Below are 19224 nucleotides of genomic sequence, written 5' to 3'. Positions count from 1 at the left end.
TTAAAATGCACTTTTTATGCCTAAAAATTGCCTGAAGAAATGGTGGCAGATGCAAATTTTGCAACACAAATGTCACACAATATTAGTGCAAAGGTTGTTATCAACCCCAAATTCTTTAATACAAAATGCATTCGGATGAATGGTTGTGTGCACAAACACAAGGTAGTGCCCAGCTGTACAGTACAATATACAAAGATGAGGCTGTGTTGAGTAAATAGATAACAAACATGTCGAGCCTCAAAACTGTGCGTGCCCGTGAAACAGAGAAACACTCTAGTACCCTAAATTGTCCAGAGGCAGCACTTTAAAAGCTTTTACAGCACAATTGAATAAGAATTACACTCTAGTATGTGTGACCATACACTGTATGTGTGGTGCAATCATTTTCATACACATTTATGTGTATGTGGGAGGGCTATATGCCCCTATTGTCACCTATGGACCCCACTTAGGATGATCAACCACAGATCATGCTTGATCAGGTTCTTCCCCAGTCACATTGGCCGAGAGGAATGGCGGCTCAGAAACTGGAAGTCTTGAAATCCTTGTTGCTTCCAGGGTTCATTCAAAGGAGAGGAGCTCACAAGAAGGGATGTTCTCTGATCTCCCTTCATGCTCCCCGCTGACAACCACCGTTGCTGCCTGGGGCCACCAGTAGTGGAGCCCGGGATAAATGCCGGGGGGAATGGGCTTTGGCGGGTGTAAAAGAAGAGCCGACAGACAGAAAGCCAAAAGTCAGCTGAGGGAGTCAGTTTGCAGTTCCCTGCTGTCACAGTTATAGTACTTACATCCACGGCAGCAAACAGGGTGAAGGCATCCCTACCTCTTTGAATGAGAAATAAATGAGTCTAAGCACATGTACATTAGGTTGCCTTAGATGTGTCACCCCCCACTGAGTGTAGCAACCCGCATGTGTAGTGAGGTGTGGGCACCAGGTTTAAAGCCGAGCTCTGGGTAGATACAAAACACACAAACTAATGCACATCTGTCATCAATACATCATTAAACGCATTTTTTTTCACATGCAAGCGGTGTAAGTACCTGAGTATGTCCTGGTGTCACCAGTCCCTGTACAGAAAGGCTGAGTAGAATACTATTATTTCCAGTACGAGTACCAATACTTTTCCTCAAGCACTCACCGATGCCAATTACCGATACCTTAAGAAGTGGTCAGCGTCGGGTTTTATTCAGTCGCAGAAAGACTTTGGAGCAGCCAGAGGAGGAATTGTATGTATGCTCATTCATGCTGTGCATTCAAGCATGCAGTATTTCCCAGAAATCAGTGCATTGCTCAGAGATATGAACGGGCCTGATTGATGTGCATGTCTTTTTTTGTTTGTTTGTTGCAGTTTCCTTGTAGTTAGTCCACTGGGACCCTCATCCTAAACTCACAGAAACCTAACTGTAGTAGCTCCAGGTGCTGGCTACTGAACTAGCCTTTGACAGAGCAATAAGTAACAGGGTGGAGAATGCACCAAGGGCCCCATTACACTACCCCTCTCTGTACACTCATTACTGCACTCCACTCACTCACATGCATGTTACATACTCCAGACCTCTCCCATGTGTGTGTTTTACACTGTAAGCTGCTCTTCTTTGTACTGTGTTGTCGCTCACATCACCCTGCACACTGTGCTGAAAGCTACAACCTTCCCATTAGGTCCCTGCACCTGAATGTGTTGCTTGTTGATCTCTAATCCTTTTTGTAGCATCCGTTCTGCATCAACCAACTGCTTTCTCGCATCCATATCCAGGTTCTGGGATGACCACAGCTGCTCAAATCCCATTAGTGTATGTAACCCCCCCCGCCCAATGTCATGAAGATGAGGTGGTTGGTAATTCCAACACACTTCCTGTTGTAGGGTGACAATGCTGCTCCTTCATACAGTGCAGCAAGCATAGTCGCCCTACAACAGGGAGTGTGATGGGATTACGAAACACCTCATCTTCATAAGATTTATAGGACAGGAAGTGTATTACCGGTATGATCACCAAGTAAAAAATGAAGGGGGGGGGAGGGGGGCCTAAAAACGAAGACTAATGCAGTCACCTACTCTAAGGACTGGTAAGCTGCAATATATGACATTTTTGTTCCTGACTTTTTGAAAAGAAGTCAAAAGTTGGGCCTGGATGTTTTGTCACCTTTATACCTTGCATGCAAATCCTTCAAAGTTCAGGGACATTATCCGTACACAAGCTACAAACGGTGGTTTTTGCTTATATATAAAAAAGTCACAATCTTTATTTTTATTAATGAGACTGGACGATTTACAAGACAATGATGTGGCAAGAGAATGGTTAATAGACCGATGGTCTGTAAGACTGCTACTTGGACAATTGTTAGGAGACGGTCAGATGAGGGGGTCATGGCAGGAAGCGGATGAACGGCGTGACACCAAAACAGGTCCCTTACAAGGGTCATAAAACAATGATGTCGTCTGTGAAAGTGAAGGCCAGATTAGAGTCTAATGGGATCAGGTGGTCTGGGGGGGAACGGACACCGGCATTGTGTCAGGAACCTCCAATCGGGCCAGGCGGCTCTGCTCCAGAGCGATCGCTTCGGCTGAGTGTTTACACCGCTCAGAGCCACACTGACATGTAAAGTATTTGCTCTTAATGTCCCAGAAACGGTCGCCATAGTCAAACCTGGGAGAGGACAGACAAGTGCAGGAAACATATTGAAAAATGAAACAAAAATTATATGATATAATATATACATTTTAAAGTGACACTGTCACAAAATGGCAGAGATGAAGATTTACTTGCCACTCTCCCGTTGCCCATACTGCCAAACTCCGTTCTATTGCTGAGGAATCGCCCCCCAAGGGCTGCTGGGAAAAATACACTTCTGGGTGTCAATACCCAGTGTCCTCAGCAGTGCTCATTGGTTTCTTCTGCTCCTGGAGGATTGCAGGAGGAACCAATGAGAACTTCGGGGACAAAAGGAGACTGACACTCTGTTTTCCAGCAGATCTCGGTATCAGTTCTCTTCGGCGGTGCAGACGGCGGGAGAGGTAAGCATGCAAACACTTCTTTACAGGAAACATCTTAATTTTGAAATCTATCATGATGGCGGGGTCACTTTAAAAAAAAGGGGGTGTGAGGTCACAGACATATGGAGGAATTTAAAGAAAGGACAGTGTCACTGAAATGACTGCTATTAAAGATAAAGGGCATTGTCGCCATCTCTCTTACCCAAGTTCCTCTCCTGCCCTGATGTCCTTTCCACTGAAGAAGGCAATACGAGGAAACCGCAAGTCCTGGTGGGACATGAAGACTCTGACTGGGATGAGGTTGGGCTCACACAGATGGTTAATGAAACGGCTGACGTTCCCATAGTACCTAGCGTCTATACAGTATACTTCTCCGTCCTGAGGAAAATAAGAGACAGTTCCAGTGTGCTGCATGTGTTACGTATTTTAGTCATCCAGTTTTTGTATTGTATCTCAGACTTTGCAGGGGAAAAAAAAAAAAAAACGACATTCTAGAAGAAGATCCTTCATTCCAACTGCATTGCAAGATTAAAAATCCACATATATTAGGGCTGCAGCTAATGATTATTTTCATAATCGTTTAGTTGTCCGATTATTTTTTCAACTAATCGATTGGTTGCATAAAAAAAAAAATCTCTCTCTCCCCCTCTCTCCATCTCCCTCTTTCCCTCTAGATAAAGAGAATAGCTGCCAACTAGTCTCATAATCTATTAGTTGTTGCAGCCCTAACATATAATTACTTATATCATGATCTGTGGTAAAGAGCCTGGACCTATTATACCATACACACCATGTACATGATTCATTGTACACTGGGCCTGCAGACACCCTCCTGCTATATGCAACATGGCATTGGAGACAATATAAAAAACATTGACATAAGCCTGCATCTGCCTTCTCCCCAGGCCCAGCCACTTGTAGGTATGAAGTCTCACAAGCTTTCATAGCAAGGCAATATGAAACCAGCTTTTCTATGCAGTCACATAGGACGATTGCAGATTATACTCTACACTGGGAATGCAATCCCTGTCCTCCTAGTGGTGTAGCCAGAGATCTGCAGTCCCTCCAATGAACAGTGAGGGAAAGAGGGATACAGGATCCCTATAAATTATAAAATAGGCACTTAGGGGAGCACATGCGCGCACGTACACAGACGCACACACACTTTCCCTCTTTAGGAACTATGAACTCGACTGCAATTGAGAAACAAGGTGCTGCATTCAAGAGGAGTTACATCTGACAGCATGTCCTTTCTGTGCAATGACGGAGAAACGAATATGCTTACAGAAGAACATTGTCATAAACTATGCCAGAGCCAACCTGATTCCGAGTACAAGCATGGGGCTTAAACAAATATGTGCTAAAAGAAGCAGCCAATTAAAAATAGCCAGGACTACAGACAGACATTCACATATGGAAAGCACAAACAGGGAATTCACAGGCATATATTAAGGTGAATTTATCAAAACTGGAGCAGCTGTGCATGGCCACCAATCAGCTTCTCTCTCTCATTTTCAAATCTCACCTGAACAAACTGTAGAGAGAAGCTGATTGGTTGCCATGGGCAACTGCTCCAGATTCTCTCTGCTCCAGTTTTGATAAATTCCCCCCACTGTCTGCTCCAGTTTTGATAAATTCCCCCCATTGTGCTCACACAGAGGAGTTACAGCTCACAGTGAGGTTATTTTACATGGTTATCTCAGATATAAAACATTGCTTTGCAGAGATCTGCTTTATTTATCATCATATACTGGAACAAGTACTTACCTTATTGTCCAGATCAAACAGATAGGAATCGTCTTCTCGAACATCTGCTTCTGCGTCCGAGATCAACTCTCCTACATATCTGCGGCAGGAATTAGGAATCAGGATTACAATATAGGAGAGGGATCAGAAGCAACAGACCACGGCATGATGAAATGAGATTCTGCGGAGCCACGAACCAGCAGAAGAAGGTCTTGAAGACCACATAACAGACACACACTAGATGGTTCAAAGTACGTGAACACCCTTCTATAGTATTGGGTTCAGGCGATCCCTGGGAAGGGTTCTGGTAGAAATACAGAACACAGATATTTCAGACAATTGTGCGGCTCTAACCTTGTGGCAAGAATTTGGGGAAGACCTTTTTCTGGTCCAGCAAGATTGTGTCCCTGTGCAAAAGCCAAGTCCATGAAGACATGGTTGGACCAGTTTGGTGTGAAGAACATTGAGTGGCCTACACAGGACATTGAGAGTCCTGACTGCAACCCTACTGAACACCTTAAACATTGTTAATTGCAGCAACAACTACGAACCAGGTCTTCTCACTCAACATCGCTACCTGACTTCACAAGATGTTCTTTTGGTGGAATGGACACAAATTCCCATAGTAGACGGCCTCTAAAATCTTGAGGTAGACTGGAGGTTGCAAATGAGGGATGATTCCATATTGATGCCCACATTAATGGTAAGTGATACCCACCAAGCTGAAAATAGAACTGATTGTCCGGTTTCCACAAACCTTTGCCCATACAATGTACAAGTAGAAAGTAGGGATACACCAAAATTTCGGCCACCAAAACATAAATCGGCCGAAAATGGCACTTGGGCAAAATACCAAAAGTACACTTCTTTTGCCAAAAATTTGGTGCATCCCAAGTTTCTCTCCTCCATGCTGGGCGCTGGAAGTGCTCTACATCACCTCTACATGTAACTCATACTATATCCACAGTTTCGGAATGGACAGGAGCACTCAGCATAGAAACAGGGGTGTCAAACTCAATTTAATCGTGGGCCGCATCAACGTTATGGTTGCCCTCAAAGGGCCGGTTGCATCTGTAACACTATATAAATGTATCTTACTCTTTATCATAATTGCCTCTGCATTCGAGTATCACTGGTTTTAGTAATAACCTAATACCTAGGTCTGAAAGTAGAAGTCTAGGAAATGGCCTGGTGGGCCGGATTCGGCCCCTGGGCCTCGAGTTTGACACATGTGGCATAGAGGATTCCTGTTAATTCATAACAGGGCTTGCAGAAAAAAAGAGATTGAAGACACAATCTCTTTTTCTATTTCAAAAGGGAAATATCAGGGGTCTGTTTAGACTACCATGATGATAGGGACTGGACAATAGAAGAGTGCACAGTACACAGTGACATAATAGGTACAGAGATTAAGAATATAGAATTTCAGGACACTGGTCACTAAGAAAAGCACCCAAGAGGAATATTTCTTATAAAAACTACTATTTCCCTTCACTACCAGTCCTCATTCCAGTTTCAGTGATCCAGTGATGATGCTTACAGTAAAGCTGGAAAGGTTCAGCCTCATTGCCCTGAACTGATATGAGGCTTGAGTGTCCCATGAATACATTTTTCACCAGTGGTTTCTCCTGCCGCTACTTTTCTTTGTAAACAATTCCCTTTAAGAAGGAAACAACTAAGCGGGGCACATGAAACACTTACTCGCAGATGAAACTTCCTTGTGGAATGTCCTGCAGAGCTCTCACTCCCCAACCCATCTTCGCTGTACGGTATAACTGGAGCCGGACCCTGCAGGAGAGAGAAGTCCCATAAGCTTACTGCAGAGTTACAACTCATCCCCAGCTATTGGTCTAAAATCAGCAAATCTAAAAGAATAAAACACAAGCCGCACAAAACCCTTTTGGACCCAAGATGGAAATACCTCGGTCAGTTTAAGGATTTACACTAACACGGTGTAAACATCATTTCAACAAACTTTGGGTGAACCGAAAGGTTGAATCAAGTCACATATGCCCACACATTTCTATTGGCACATCACAATGACAGGCAGCCTTACTGGCCAATAGGAATGTGTAGAAGGCAATCAGAGGCAGTCAGGCTTTGGCATCGACAGGACGTGTCAGAACTTTATCAAAACAGCCTGAAATTTGGTTTGGGAGGCTGCTGCCCAAATCCAGTACCTCTAGGTGCTTGCTCTTTATGCCTGCAGCAATTTTCCCTGCTACCCACCAATGACAGAGACTCTTTAAACACTAACCCTTAAATCTCCCAAACTTTACCCTTACAGCTAAACCAATAAGGGAAGGCTGTCCTGTAAAAAAGGATGAAGGATGCTACTGATGACTTTTCCTTCTGAAAATGTGGACTGCCTCTCTCCTATGATAAAGCGGTATTCCAGGAACCTGAAAAGTTAACCCTTGCAGTGGGTAACTGTTCCTTTTGTCTAGAAAGCTAAAATGACAAATATATCCTCAATCCCTCCTGGCTGCAGCCTCTTCTCCCCCATGCTCTGCCGGTCTAATATCCCGTGAGTCATCGCATCAAACATAGTGTTATTAGGCGTGAAGATGCCAAGGGACATACCACAGGGGGAGAAGAGGCTGCAGGGATCGTTTTAGCAGCCAGGCGGGGACCAAAGATTGAGTGCTTTTTCTTTATTTATACCCCGAGACAAAATGAGCCGTTAACCTTGCTGTGTAGGGGTAGCCCCACTGCAAGGGTTCACTTTTAAAATTCCTGGACATCTGCTTTAATCTAAGGACTTTAAAACTTCCTGACTTGCTGACCGAACACAAGATGTAGATCAGGAGTTCTGTCATTGTTCTCACTTTATTATCTGTATACTAGTTCCAGGCCAGTGACTGAAAAATCAAATAAAATCATTAAATCAGCAGGACATTCAGGCAACTAGCAACCCTAAACATGAACCCCATTGATACATGATCCTTACACTAGCCTAACCCCTACAGATATGTGTTCCCCCCTCCCGCTTTGTACATTATACTATGATTTGTTAAATCAGTTCAGAACTCGTAATACAACCGGTCCCCCCCACCAATACAGCTCAGAAAGCCGGAAGCATCACGGTCAGAACTGTCCTTTGTACTTACTTAATGCCACTCTGTACCACTCTGTTTTTACATGTTTGCCAGCAGGCACAGGCCTGGTTACATTCAAAGATGAGCGGAGGTTCAATCTTGTTAAATTCCTGAAGGAGACGGCCATCCTGACGATAGGAGGACAAGAATGTTAGTAATAACAATAATGAGAAGTGTAAAGAACCTAAATTATTGATTACAGGAACTAAAAAAGGGACACATCTAAGTGGTGGAATATTCCAAGTTAAATTATGAAAGGAAAAATTATATTGCTATGTGCATCAAATTCTTTTCTCCATATTTACATAGTATTTGAGGATGAATAAAGACACTGGTCCATTGAGTTCAACCTTATGTGTAGGTGTGTGTGGAGTGCGTGCATGCGAGTCCCTGTGTGGTTCTAGGTTTTAAGAGTACCTATACCCCTCTATGTTTGATACATAAGGTCCACTGAATACATACCAACTAAGAAATAATAATTATGACATATTATAAATAATCTCTCACCTTATCATACCAGCAGCGGATGCTCAGTTGTCCACACAGGCAGTTACTAGATGAACAGTCATCCTGGCAGCTGCAGTTCTGTACACAGAGGAAAAAGTCAGTGACAGAGGAAGAAAGCATTATGGTAAAGGAGAGAAATGGAGGACATGCAATACCTGGAGGTGGGTGATATTGCGGTCGATGCTCATGGCTGATGTCTCGCAGTTCTCAGATACATATTTATAGTCCTCTGGAGCGAGCTCCTCATCCACGCAATTCACGCAAGGAATCGGGAAATTTTCATATCCGTGTGCAATATCCCTGTGCGGTAAAGGAAAGGAATAGATGATATCCGCACCACTGCTGCAGTGACCACTCCACAGATCTGGATTTACTCTGCTGAATACACATTCTTCCCGAGCGGTGGGAAAAAAGGTGGCCTTTAGCTTTGCTTCTGCAGTTTGTTCCTGGGAGGTCATGCCAACAACCAAACAAGAAGAAACCGGCAACTCCTTCCTTCTAAAAGCCGGGAATGTGCTTTAAAGAGCTAGCAGGATGGGTGGAAGGGCATGTTATGACATACAGCAATGACTGCTCCATTTTTCTTCACAGAAAAGGGAAGAAAAAGGAAAGTCAAGTCCCCTGTTTACTTCTTAGATTAAGACATTACATCAACAGAATACGATAGATAAGAACTAGGAAGTCCTCCATCCCAGGACACTAAGATAAAACTAGGTATAACACACAAGGGAAGGAGCGATAATCGTTCTGCTTTTTGACTATTGTCCATCCTGCTAGGAGCAAGCCCCCAGCGGCCTGCTGTGCCCCCCTCCCCAATAAACGTTCTGACAAAAGTTGCAAGAAGTAGGTAAACTTAGTGATCACCGTGACCCAGACTAAGCTGCAACATGAATCCGATGCCACCCATTGCCCGCGTACATAAATCCACAACTAGTTACCCCACCCCCATTGCCACTCCGCCAGCGTTGCCAACCCACCTGCTGATAATCCTTTCTGTGCGCACAGCTCTGTTGTGGATCCCTTGCCGGATCTTGCGGTTGAGCTGCAAGGCATACCAGACATCGGTGTGCTCCAGTGTAAGGTCACATGGTGTGTCACCTTCATTGTTACGCACTTCTGTGTCGGCACCACGAGACAGGAAGAGGCTAAAAAGGAAAAAAATATTTTAAAAATGTAAAGAAGGAAAACAGCATGTTTGAAAGGGAAATAGTTTTGAGCCAATTATAGATTTCTCCTACTTTGAAGATCCATAGTGTAACACAAGCAGCGTACTTGCAGCGGTGTATTCGAACATGTGGTTTCCAAATATGTAGCGATAGGAACCTTTGTTCAGAAGCAGGGCTCTTTAGCTAGCACAACTGAGTGTTGGGAAACTTGCTGCACTTTTCTACAACTTCACAAACTGACCATTTTTCTTTTCAACATATTTGTTGTCAAAAGGAGAAGCGAAGCAAGTTTTGTGTACTCACTTGACGCAGTGGATGAAGCCTTCCCGGGATGCAATATGCAAGGGCGTGTCTCCATGGAAGTTAACAGCATGCAAGTCACATTGAGCATTGAGGAGAACCTCGGCGATTTCGGCACTGCCGGTAAAAGATGCCCAGTGCAAGCAGATGTTTTTCTCCTGAGGAAGAGAGATCACACATATTATTAAACGAGCAGTGGCTCCTACTACTCGCCCGGCGCCTGAAACTGCATGTCTCGGGCGTCGGGGATTCGCTCCATAAGACGCAGGCACATTTTTCCCCTCCTTTTGGGGGGAAAAAAAGTGCGTCTTATGGAGCGAAAAAAATACGGTATATACACACACACACACACAGAAAAGATAGATAGATATAGATATACACACACAGTTACTGTATAAATCAGGAATGAGCCCATATTTTTCCCCATTTTTCTGCCACAATGCTCTTCATTTGCATCTCCTTCATTCCCATCACAATAACCCTCAGAGACTGTCTGTTCGTCACGTACAATGTCCTTTCCAAAACAACACTGGAGTCCATAGCAGCAGACACCTCCAGTCTATTAGTACAATCCCCATGCACCCTCTAGTGTCCATTCCTGAAACCAGAGAGATAACCATTTCCTGGAGGTCTGTGCCGCACACTATTTTCAAAGCTTTCTATGTACCGCCTTCAGTTTTTGTGCCTTAGGTCTGGGTAAATGGTACATCTGCTTAATCTTACAGCAGATCTTTTTATTACACAGAAAACTATTGTTCATTTAAGAACTATGAATTTGACAAAAAAGAAACAAAGCATGGACGCTAACAGAAAGGTATATACTCACATTGTCCTGCAAGGTAACATCTGCTCCCCGTGTCAGCAACATACTGATGATTTCGATATGTTTGTGTTCTGCTGCCCAGATGATAGGTGTCCAACCACCATTATCCTAAACAGAGCACATATAAGTAACTAGAAAGATGTAGAGCTGCAGCTAACGATTATTTTCAAAATCGATTAGTTATGCGATTATTAAGTTCGATTAATCGGTTAAACAATAAAATAAATTTTTTAAAATGGCTCCAGTGATGGACTACTAGTTTGTATTGAGATTGTAGTCCATCACAGGAGCAAGCTTGGAGCGGTGGAAATAAGAAAAAAAAAGTGTGGTGTGCAATATAGTGAAAGTGTAAAATTATACAGCAATGAATGCAGAATGGCATCGGCTATAGAGGACTACAAATCCCAGCAATACATTATACAGTGCAATGCGGAATACCACAAGCTATAGAGGAGTACAACAAATCCCAGCAATAATACATTATACAGTGCAATGCCGAATACCACCAGCTATAGAGGACTATAACAAATTTCAGCAATAGTACATTATAGCTGGCGGTATTCGGCATTGCGCTGTATAATGTACTGTTGGTGGGTTTTGTAGTCCTCTATAGCTAGTGGTATTCAGCATTGCGCTGTATAATGTATTATTGCTGGGATTTGTTGTACTCCTCTATAGCTGGTGGTATTCCGCATTGCACTGTATAATGTATTATTGCTGGGATTTGTAGTCCTCTATACAGCGCAGTGCAGAATATCACCAACTATAGAGGAGTACAACAAATCCCAGCAATACATTATACATACAGTGTATAATGTATTGCTGGGATTTGTAGTCCTCTATAGCTGATGGTACATATACAGCACAATGTACCATCAGCTATAGAGTAATACAAATCCCACTATCCAAGCAATACATTATAGAGCACCATGTGTGGGAAAGTGCAGGCTTACCTGAGCAGTCTACCAGCAACTTGCTTCTGAGATCAGGCCTGTCTATCGGCAGCTGTCATCCCCCCACACCTGCTCCTCCTTACTACATCTCCCCGCGTCCCTGTGCCGATCGTGAATGTGGGCGGTGAGTGTGAGGTGGGGAGGAGGTGCGGCGTGTAGAGCGTGGATGCGTGCGTGCGGGCGGGCGGGCCTGGCAGCGGCGAGTGTGAGGGGAGGAGGTGCGACGTGCAGCATGTGGGAAGCCGTGAACAGGGCCAACTGATCTGAAGCCGATTAATCGATTATTGAAAAAGTTGACAACTTTTTCAATAATCGATTATAATCGATTATGTCGATTAGTTGTTGCAGCCCTAGAAAGATGTTGGGGAGGTCTATGAAAGCCGAAGGTTTCAAAAGCTGTGTTCTCACCTGAGCATTCACATTAACTTGGCCTGTGGACAGAAGGAAGCTCAACAATTCCCGATTACCACTCTTGGCTGCGTGATGAAGACTGGTAGAGCCATCTTCTTCCTAAAAGAGGTCGATAGGTTAAGATGCAACAGCTAATATACACATATAGGAGGACCTTATCTGGCCAAAGATTTGCGAAACGAATGCACATTCTTTTGTGATCACCCCATGTCTGACGTGCTATATAGTCATGTGAAAAAGTAAGTACACCCCACAGAAACGGTTGACTTTTTCAACATATTTGAACTGGCAAACATTAGATCTTCATTCAGATAATGCCTACAGATGAAACAATCCATAAAACTGACATGATCTATGCATTCCCAACCTAAATTAAATGAAAATGCTGGTTTGACACATGGAAAAAGTAAGTACACCCCCTACATTCTCCACCATTTTAAATCCATAAAAATTAGAATTAGGTTTTCCAGATTAGGTGCCAACGGTTAGAATCTCCTTGTGGAGTATGCAGATAGAACTTGTTTTATTTACATCTCAGATATCTTGAGTCTTCTCTAAGCTATTGACGTGTGTGGTGTCATCATACCAAGATCAAAAGAGCTAAGTAAATTGTGGATACCTCTACCAAAGTGGTAGAGATGAGGCTGAGCTTAGTGCGAACTCAGTTTGCCCAAGCCTGCTCAAAACTTTGACCTTCACCACCTCCCCAGGGCCCAATCTGTGGCAGAAGTTGTGGTAGGCGTGTTCCTTGCCCTTTGTGACGTATAGCTGAGGAGGGGGGAAAATGCGCCTCCTGGCAACTAATTGGGTTGTGAGGAGGGGTTGGTGGTTTGGAGGTTTGAGTGGGCTTGGGAAAACTGAGTTCACACCAAGCTCAGCCTCATCTCTACCACTTGGCTGAGTTTGCTGGGCTGGTCATCCTCATAGTTCGAGCCGACGTGTGACAATGAAACTGTCACACGTCGGCTCAATAGATAGGGAAGTGAGCGGACACATACCGACGCTCGCCCACTTCTCGATCATCTCATGTCAAGTCACGGCTCCCCGCTCCGATGCCCCAGCGCTGAGTGGAGGAACGGATGGGGAGGGGGCGGGCACAGCTGGCTCTGCCTCTAGATAGGCAGAGCCAGCTGTCACTCACGCAGCTGGATCTCGACAGTAATGTCGGTATCCGTCCTGGCTGCGGCGGTCTCAGTATACCACGAGCTGTAGCTCGCGATATACTGAGCTTTGGGTCACGGGAGGACACTAGTATATGTCCTCACGTGACCCTTAAGAGAACTATGGGGAAAAACACTTACCCCATAGTTACATAGTTAGTCAGGTTGAAAAAAAACACACGTCCATAGAGTTCAACATAAACTGCTCTCTTTTAACGTAAACCTAAAAGTTCTCTTTTAACGGTCATTTTGAAATCTGAGTTTGAACCATTTCATGCCAAAATAACAATGAAGATCAGGAAAAGTCACCAGCACTCCAATAGTGATCCAAGCATATCTTTTATGTTCACATGATCACAAAGCATCACATTGTTTGCCTGATGAAGGGACCCTATGCAGCCCTGAAAGGTTGTTTGCTTTGTGATCACGTGCCAATAAAAAGATGTGCTTGCATCTCTATTGGAGGGCCGGTGACTTTTCCTGATCTTCATTGTCTGCAAACGCACCACCAACTGCTTGCCACTGCTGCACTCACCACTACGGTCAGGAGTGTAAAAGGGACTCTCACAATACCATGATAAAAGAAGTCTCTAAAAAAAATTCCACTGCGGTATCTGAAGGACAGCACAGGATATCATCAGCTCAAATGATTTCTGGCAGGATCAACAAGTAGTTTTAGCACTTGTCAAACAGCTATCTCAAAACATATTCAATGGTATACGAAATAAACCAAAAGGGACCAAATAAGAGAAATTAATTATTAGGGTTTACATACATTTTAAATTGTCATATTTTTAAGTTGTAACTGTAGATAACGGCCGCACTCCTTACCAAATGCCCCTTGTGGTGAAAGGTGGGTGCTGAAGTGACTGGATGGCGCTGCGCAGCACAGTGTACATCAGAAATGTCACCAGCACACCAATGGTTGATGTCCAAAATAAAAGCGTTGTTTATTCACACATATTGTCACATCGAAAATGCAACATTTCGGGGCCATGCATGTTAATGGAGAACTATGAGGCGAGTGAAAATCACTCATCGTCATAGTTCGAGTCGACGTGTGACAATGAAACTGTCACAGGTCGGTTCTATAGATCGGGAAGTCAGTGAACACATACTGTTGCTCGATCACCTCCCTGCAGAGTGGTGACTGAGTGACGGCTCCCTGCAGGGATTTCCCCCCCAGTGCTGACTGGAGGAACGGACAGGGAGGGTGCGGGCACAGCTGGCTCTGCCTCTAGATTGACAGCGGGCTCTGCCTCTCACACAGCTGGGTGGATCTTGACAGTAATGTCAGGATCCGTCCCGGCTGCGGCGGTCTCAGTATACCGTGAGCTGTAGCTCGCGATATATTGAGCTTTGGGTCACGGGACGAGGTTAGTATATGTCCTCCCGTGACCCTTAAGAGAACTATAGGGAAAACACTGACCCCATAGTTCTCTTTTAAGCCTGAAGGGGACCCTGCGCGGCACCGAAACGTTGCATTTATGATGTGACAATATGCGTGAATAAACAGTGCTTTATTTTGGACATCATCCATTGGAGTGCTGGTGACATGTCTGATGTACATATTTTTAAATTGTTCTTGAACGGTTTCCATCCAGATACCACTGATTATACAGCGAGCTAGGAGTGAGACTAGGAAACAGGTCTAGTGCAAGGAGGGAAAAGGATAAGATTGATCGCGGTGAGACATTACCTTGTGGTAAACACATCCTCCAGCCTGAGACAGATATTTGGCAAGCTCAGTATGATTGTTCACGATGGCTTCAAGAAGAGGGGTGCGCAGGACTTTGTCCGTGGCATTTATGTTGGCACCAGCCTGGCAGGAGAGCAGAGCGTATGTAAGACATATGATGAAAATGGGGCAAAGCATATATGACTGTCAGAAAAGACGGTTGAAGAAAGTCACCTGAATAAGAACATGACAGAGCTCCATACTACCCCGCTGTGCTGCAGCGTGCAGAGGGCTCCTCTTCAACTGCTGGTCATTCAGGAAACTGGAATCTTGGTTATCCACTGAAAGAAAACATGAAGGAAAGGGGAGTTAGGACAAAACAATTAATTTTTTTTTACATTTCCCCCCCCCCATTTTTTTGCACCCGTGTTATAATCCACATTTTAGGTCTGAAAATTACTTCAAACCCCCAAACGTGATATATTTTCTAAAAGCCAAGATCCTGTGGAATAAAATGGCGACAGTTGCAAATTTTTATGTTGCACGATGCAACTTCTTATCAAACCCAAACATTTAGTGAAAAATGCACTTAAGTTAAATTTAGTGCCCCAAAACACAATAAAATACCCATGTTTTATAACATATAAAAGATGAGGTTACAACGAGTAAATAGATACCCAACATGCCCAGGTAAAAAATGGTGTGCATTAGTATTCCTGGAGGGTTCGGGGAGTGCAGAGGCCCGCGGTACTGTGCCCCTGGGAGTGGCGTCTCAGGGTGTGCCGGATAATCACTTGATTCACCAGCACTTGGTCACGGCACTCAAGCTTTTTTCTGCACAACGCCTCTTGGGCAGGCCTTCTGGCTAGCCTGGGGCACTGGCACTTATTTATTTTATTAACCCGGAGTTCAGCTTAAAACCAGTAACATCACCAACCGGGAAGCAGAGAAGATCACCAACAGACACAGAGGAGAATGTATCAAAACTGGAGCAGACAAAATCTGGAGCTGCTGTGCATTGCGACCAATCAGCTTCTCTCTTTCATTTTTTTCAACAAACTGAAGAGGGAAGCTGATTGGATGCCCTGGGAAACTGCTCCAGATTTTGATAAATTCCCCTCACAGAATTTTCCTTAACAGCAATGCACAGACGTGTGTTAGGTGCTACCAGCTGCCTCTTAATTCAGCTGTAGGGGACACCTTCATTACAGGTTTATGGGAATGTAAGGAGACCCAAAATACTTTGAGAAAATGTCATCAATGGAGTGTTTGGATGGCAGAAACCGGCAGAAGATTCAAACCACCCAAAACAAATATCAGAAAGGAGCTGTTCTATAGTGAAAACAATTATTGTCCCCCCACTTTATAGAAGCCCCTTAGAGTATAAATCATGGGAAGATACACATTGGGCTTTGCATGTCAAACACTGAAGAAAGACATCTCAAATATGTAGTTTTAGTTACTCACTTAGCATAAGCAGCACTTTCTGGAGCTCACCAGCTTTCACACTCAGGTAGAGCTGCCGAGAGTTGTAGCGGATCTTCTTCCTGCGATCTCTCTTCTGCTGAGCTAAACTGTAGAGACAAGGCTGTTACTCTCCCCATCAGGCACACAGACAAATGCAAGTAAGTAAAACTGGAAAAAGGAATGAAAAGTGTGGAAATTAGGAAACAGAACTAGAGAAATTAATGAAAGGAGAAGAGACTACAAACACAAACAGGCTCATCTCATACTTGTCTGTCTCCTGGGATGCCAAGGCTTTTTGCAGGGCGTCATATGCAGGACCAGGCGGCAAACCTGTGGCGCTGAGAGTCACTCCTGATGGAAGGACGATAGAAGGCCCTGGATTCTCCCCATTGATCATAGCATGGTCCTCTACAATTGAACGTTTGCCATCCCCCATGCCACTCATACGGGCGCTAAAAGAAGAAAGTCTGTCAAAGCAGGACTCATTTCAAAGCTTAAGTGGTTTTAAAATGCATGTATAGATACAAATTGATTTCAGGTTTTTCAGTGCCATTGGAGATTTCCAGATTTATGGACCCTTTCATTTACACTCTATTCTTCTGAAAGTTGAAATGTTTAGTCACAAATTTCACATTATTTGTATTCTCTGCATAAAATCCTTGTGTTTTTTCATACATTTAATGCAGGGTTTTCGTGAGCATTGCATGCTGGACTGTCTAATAAAAAAGCCCAGAACTAGCTCTGCAATTGCTGAATAAAGATCTACACACCACCATGTCTTCTAGGAGTGGAAGATTCAGCATTCTGCATTCAACCACCTATCTGAAAACTTGGATCACATTTGTCACCTACTGGCAACAGAAGGGTAAATATTAATATGCACTTTTACTGTAATAAAAATTGAAAAAAATATATAAAAATAAAATGTAGGTTTTTTTTTATTTAGGTGTATAGAAAACAATATACACTCCTTTTGGAAAGACCTCCCTTGGAATTTGCCCCCCTCTAGCTCCCAATCAGTAAACTACTTTGGGAACAGTAACAACAAATCTTATTGGTGTCAAGTGATGTCATTGGGAGTCAGAGCGGCAGATTCTGTCTAAGGTTTCCCATTGAAATATTTCACTCTGTGATGAGATGCAATATGAATTACACACCAGAGACCCTACTGAAACTAACTTCTATTTGTGCACGGCGCACAACAGTGTTAGCCTTTTCAGAGCTACATCAGCATCTGAGACTCCTGGCTGTGTTGGATGCTCGCTTTTCCCCACAGCGTACTCTGGCTCCCTCTAATTAGTTTGCCCCTGCTGTTCTAAACACACGAGGGATGTAGCGACCGGTCAGCAGAACCACAGTGCGCATAGTGGAGACACACTTTGGAAGTGGGATGGTGAAGTGTCGAGTGGAGAATTCTGAATGTAGGTTTACAGGCTGACTTAACTGAACAATTGAATGGCAGCTACATTTACTTGCAAGAAGATTCCAGTGAGAATATAGAAGCAGAGAAATCCATCCTCACCTGGGCTGTGTAGTGTCAGCCCTTCCAGGGGCACCGCCATCGGGCGGTGGTGGTGCAGGTACCAGAAGCGGTGTGTCCGCCTTTGCTATGGTAATTTGTTCCGCTTCTGTGGCATCTTCTCCACAGTGTGGGCAAAAGATAACTCCATTCAAAGGAGAGACACAGGCCCTGTGAAAGCGATGATTTATCCTGAAATCAGGATGGCACTCCAAGAACGTTCCCTGCAGGAGATAAAGATGTGAGGATATGTTCTAAATTAAAAGACAAAACTGACAAGAGGCGGCTGCATATCACTAGGTACTTACACTGGTGCAGAAATAGCCACAGCCTGGGCAGCAGTGATGTTTGACCATGCGGGCACGGTGGTTCTCACAGAGCACCATAAGAGGGACCCTACTTGATGGACGCATCGTCTCCCGCTTAGTAATGGGAGCATTGCAACCGCTCAGCTAGAGAGAAGAAAACGGAGAACAAGAGATCATTTTGCTGATAAATTCCTCTACTGTGAAGAAAGCCATGCATTCAGCATTGCCCCACTTACCCTCTTCAGGTACACAATACAGATGGCCTTACCTCTCCATCTACACTCTCAGTAGCCATACACATATTATTGGCTTGCTCGCACACCCTCTCCACACTGGGAGCTTCCATACGGCAGCTGCACAAAGGCAGTTCCTCAAAACGCTCGGTGTCCATGGAGCTCGATTCATTACACACACCTGAGAGAAGACACCAGGGTCAGCTAAGGGCGTATAGAACCATGCAAGGCAAAATGAAAAAATTGCAGCAACAGCCACCGGATCAGTGAGAAGGAAATTCCAGGGATTGATGCAAGCTTTGGGGCAAGGTGGGGGGATATAAGTGAAGATGTAGCACGGACATGCACAGCAGCAAGTGAATGTTAGGTGACTTGGTAAAAGATTTACCTGTGTGGTTGGGAGACAAAGCCCCCTCGCTGGGCAGATCCAAGGATCCCAGAGGCACCTCTGTGTACTCACTTTGTGATCCCCCCACGGAAGGGACAGCTAAAAGAGCGGGGCAACAAGTAGGGCAGTAGATCTGTGACTAGGATGGAAACAACGGGTTTTGCCTACTGCCCTCAATATCCTGCTCCCACCCCCTCAACCCAATTTAAAAAGGCCCTTCACCCTGCTGCAGGTCCTCTTGAAAGCCAACTTAAATCTTGAAACTGTGACCCAAGTCATTCTTGGCACTTATTCCCATAGCACTCAGAAACTGCCTTTCTGTTCTGTAACAGCATGTCTCAGTTGACCGGCAGCTTAGCCAGCCAATCACATAACAGATCTAAGGCATGGTGATGGCCGTTAATGACAGCCTTGCAAATGTTTCAAGAGACAAATATGGAGCGAGAAAAGAATTCTGCAGCCTGGTCGAGAACC

General features: G+C 44.3%; 1 protein-coding gene across 1 annotated transcript in view; it reads right to left on the bottom strand.

Moving 5' to 3' along the window:
• Positions 1-2223: 2223 nt before the first annotated feature.
• Positions 2224-19224, bottom strand: part of EHMT2 (euchromatic histone lysine methyltransferase 2) — a 29335-nt gene continuing 12334 nt past the window's right edge. The window contains exons 10-28 of the mRNA XM_018555858.1: positions 18751-18821; positions 18398-18543; positions 18130-18273; positions 17825-18045; positions 16569-16754; positions 16303-16391; positions 15070-15176; positions 14857-14979; positions 11995-12096; positions 10613-10741; positions 9814-9968; positions 9322-9489; positions 8500-8644; positions 8345-8422; positions 7850-7965; positions 6441-6527; positions 4761-4839; positions 3196-3371; positions 2224-2646 (exon numbers count right to left, since the gene is read on the bottom strand). Of these exons, the coding sequence (XP_018411360.1) occupies positions 2475-2646; positions 3196-3371; positions 4761-4839; positions 6441-6527; positions 7850-7965; positions 8345-8422; positions 8500-8644; positions 9322-9489; positions 9814-9968; positions 10613-10741; positions 11995-12096; positions 14857-14979; positions 15070-15176; positions 16303-16391; positions 16569-16754; positions 17825-18045; positions 18130-18273; positions 18398-18543; positions 18751-18821 (2494 nt within the window). The 3' untranslated portion in view covers positions 2224-2474. The remainder of the gene's footprint in view (positions 2647-3195; positions 3372-4760; positions 4840-6440; positions 6528-7849; positions 7966-8344; positions 8423-8499; positions 8645-9321; positions 9490-9813; positions 9969-10612; positions 10742-11994; positions 12097-14856; positions 14980-15069; positions 15177-16302; positions 16392-16568; positions 16755-17824; positions 18046-18129; positions 18274-18397; positions 18544-18750; positions 18822-19224) is intronic.

Source organism: Nanorana parkeri, unplaced genomic scaffold, assembly GCF_000935625.1.
Source record: "Nanorana parkeri isolate BGI_ZX_2015 unplaced genomic scaffold, ASM93562v1 scaffold215, whole genome shotgun sequence".
In the NCBI taxonomy this organism is placed as follows: Eukaryota; Metazoa; Chordata; class Amphibia; order Anura; family Dicroglossidae; genus Nanorana; species Nanorana parkeri.
Note: the sequence above shows the minus strand (reverse complement) of the source record. Positions and strands in the feature narration are given on the sequence as shown.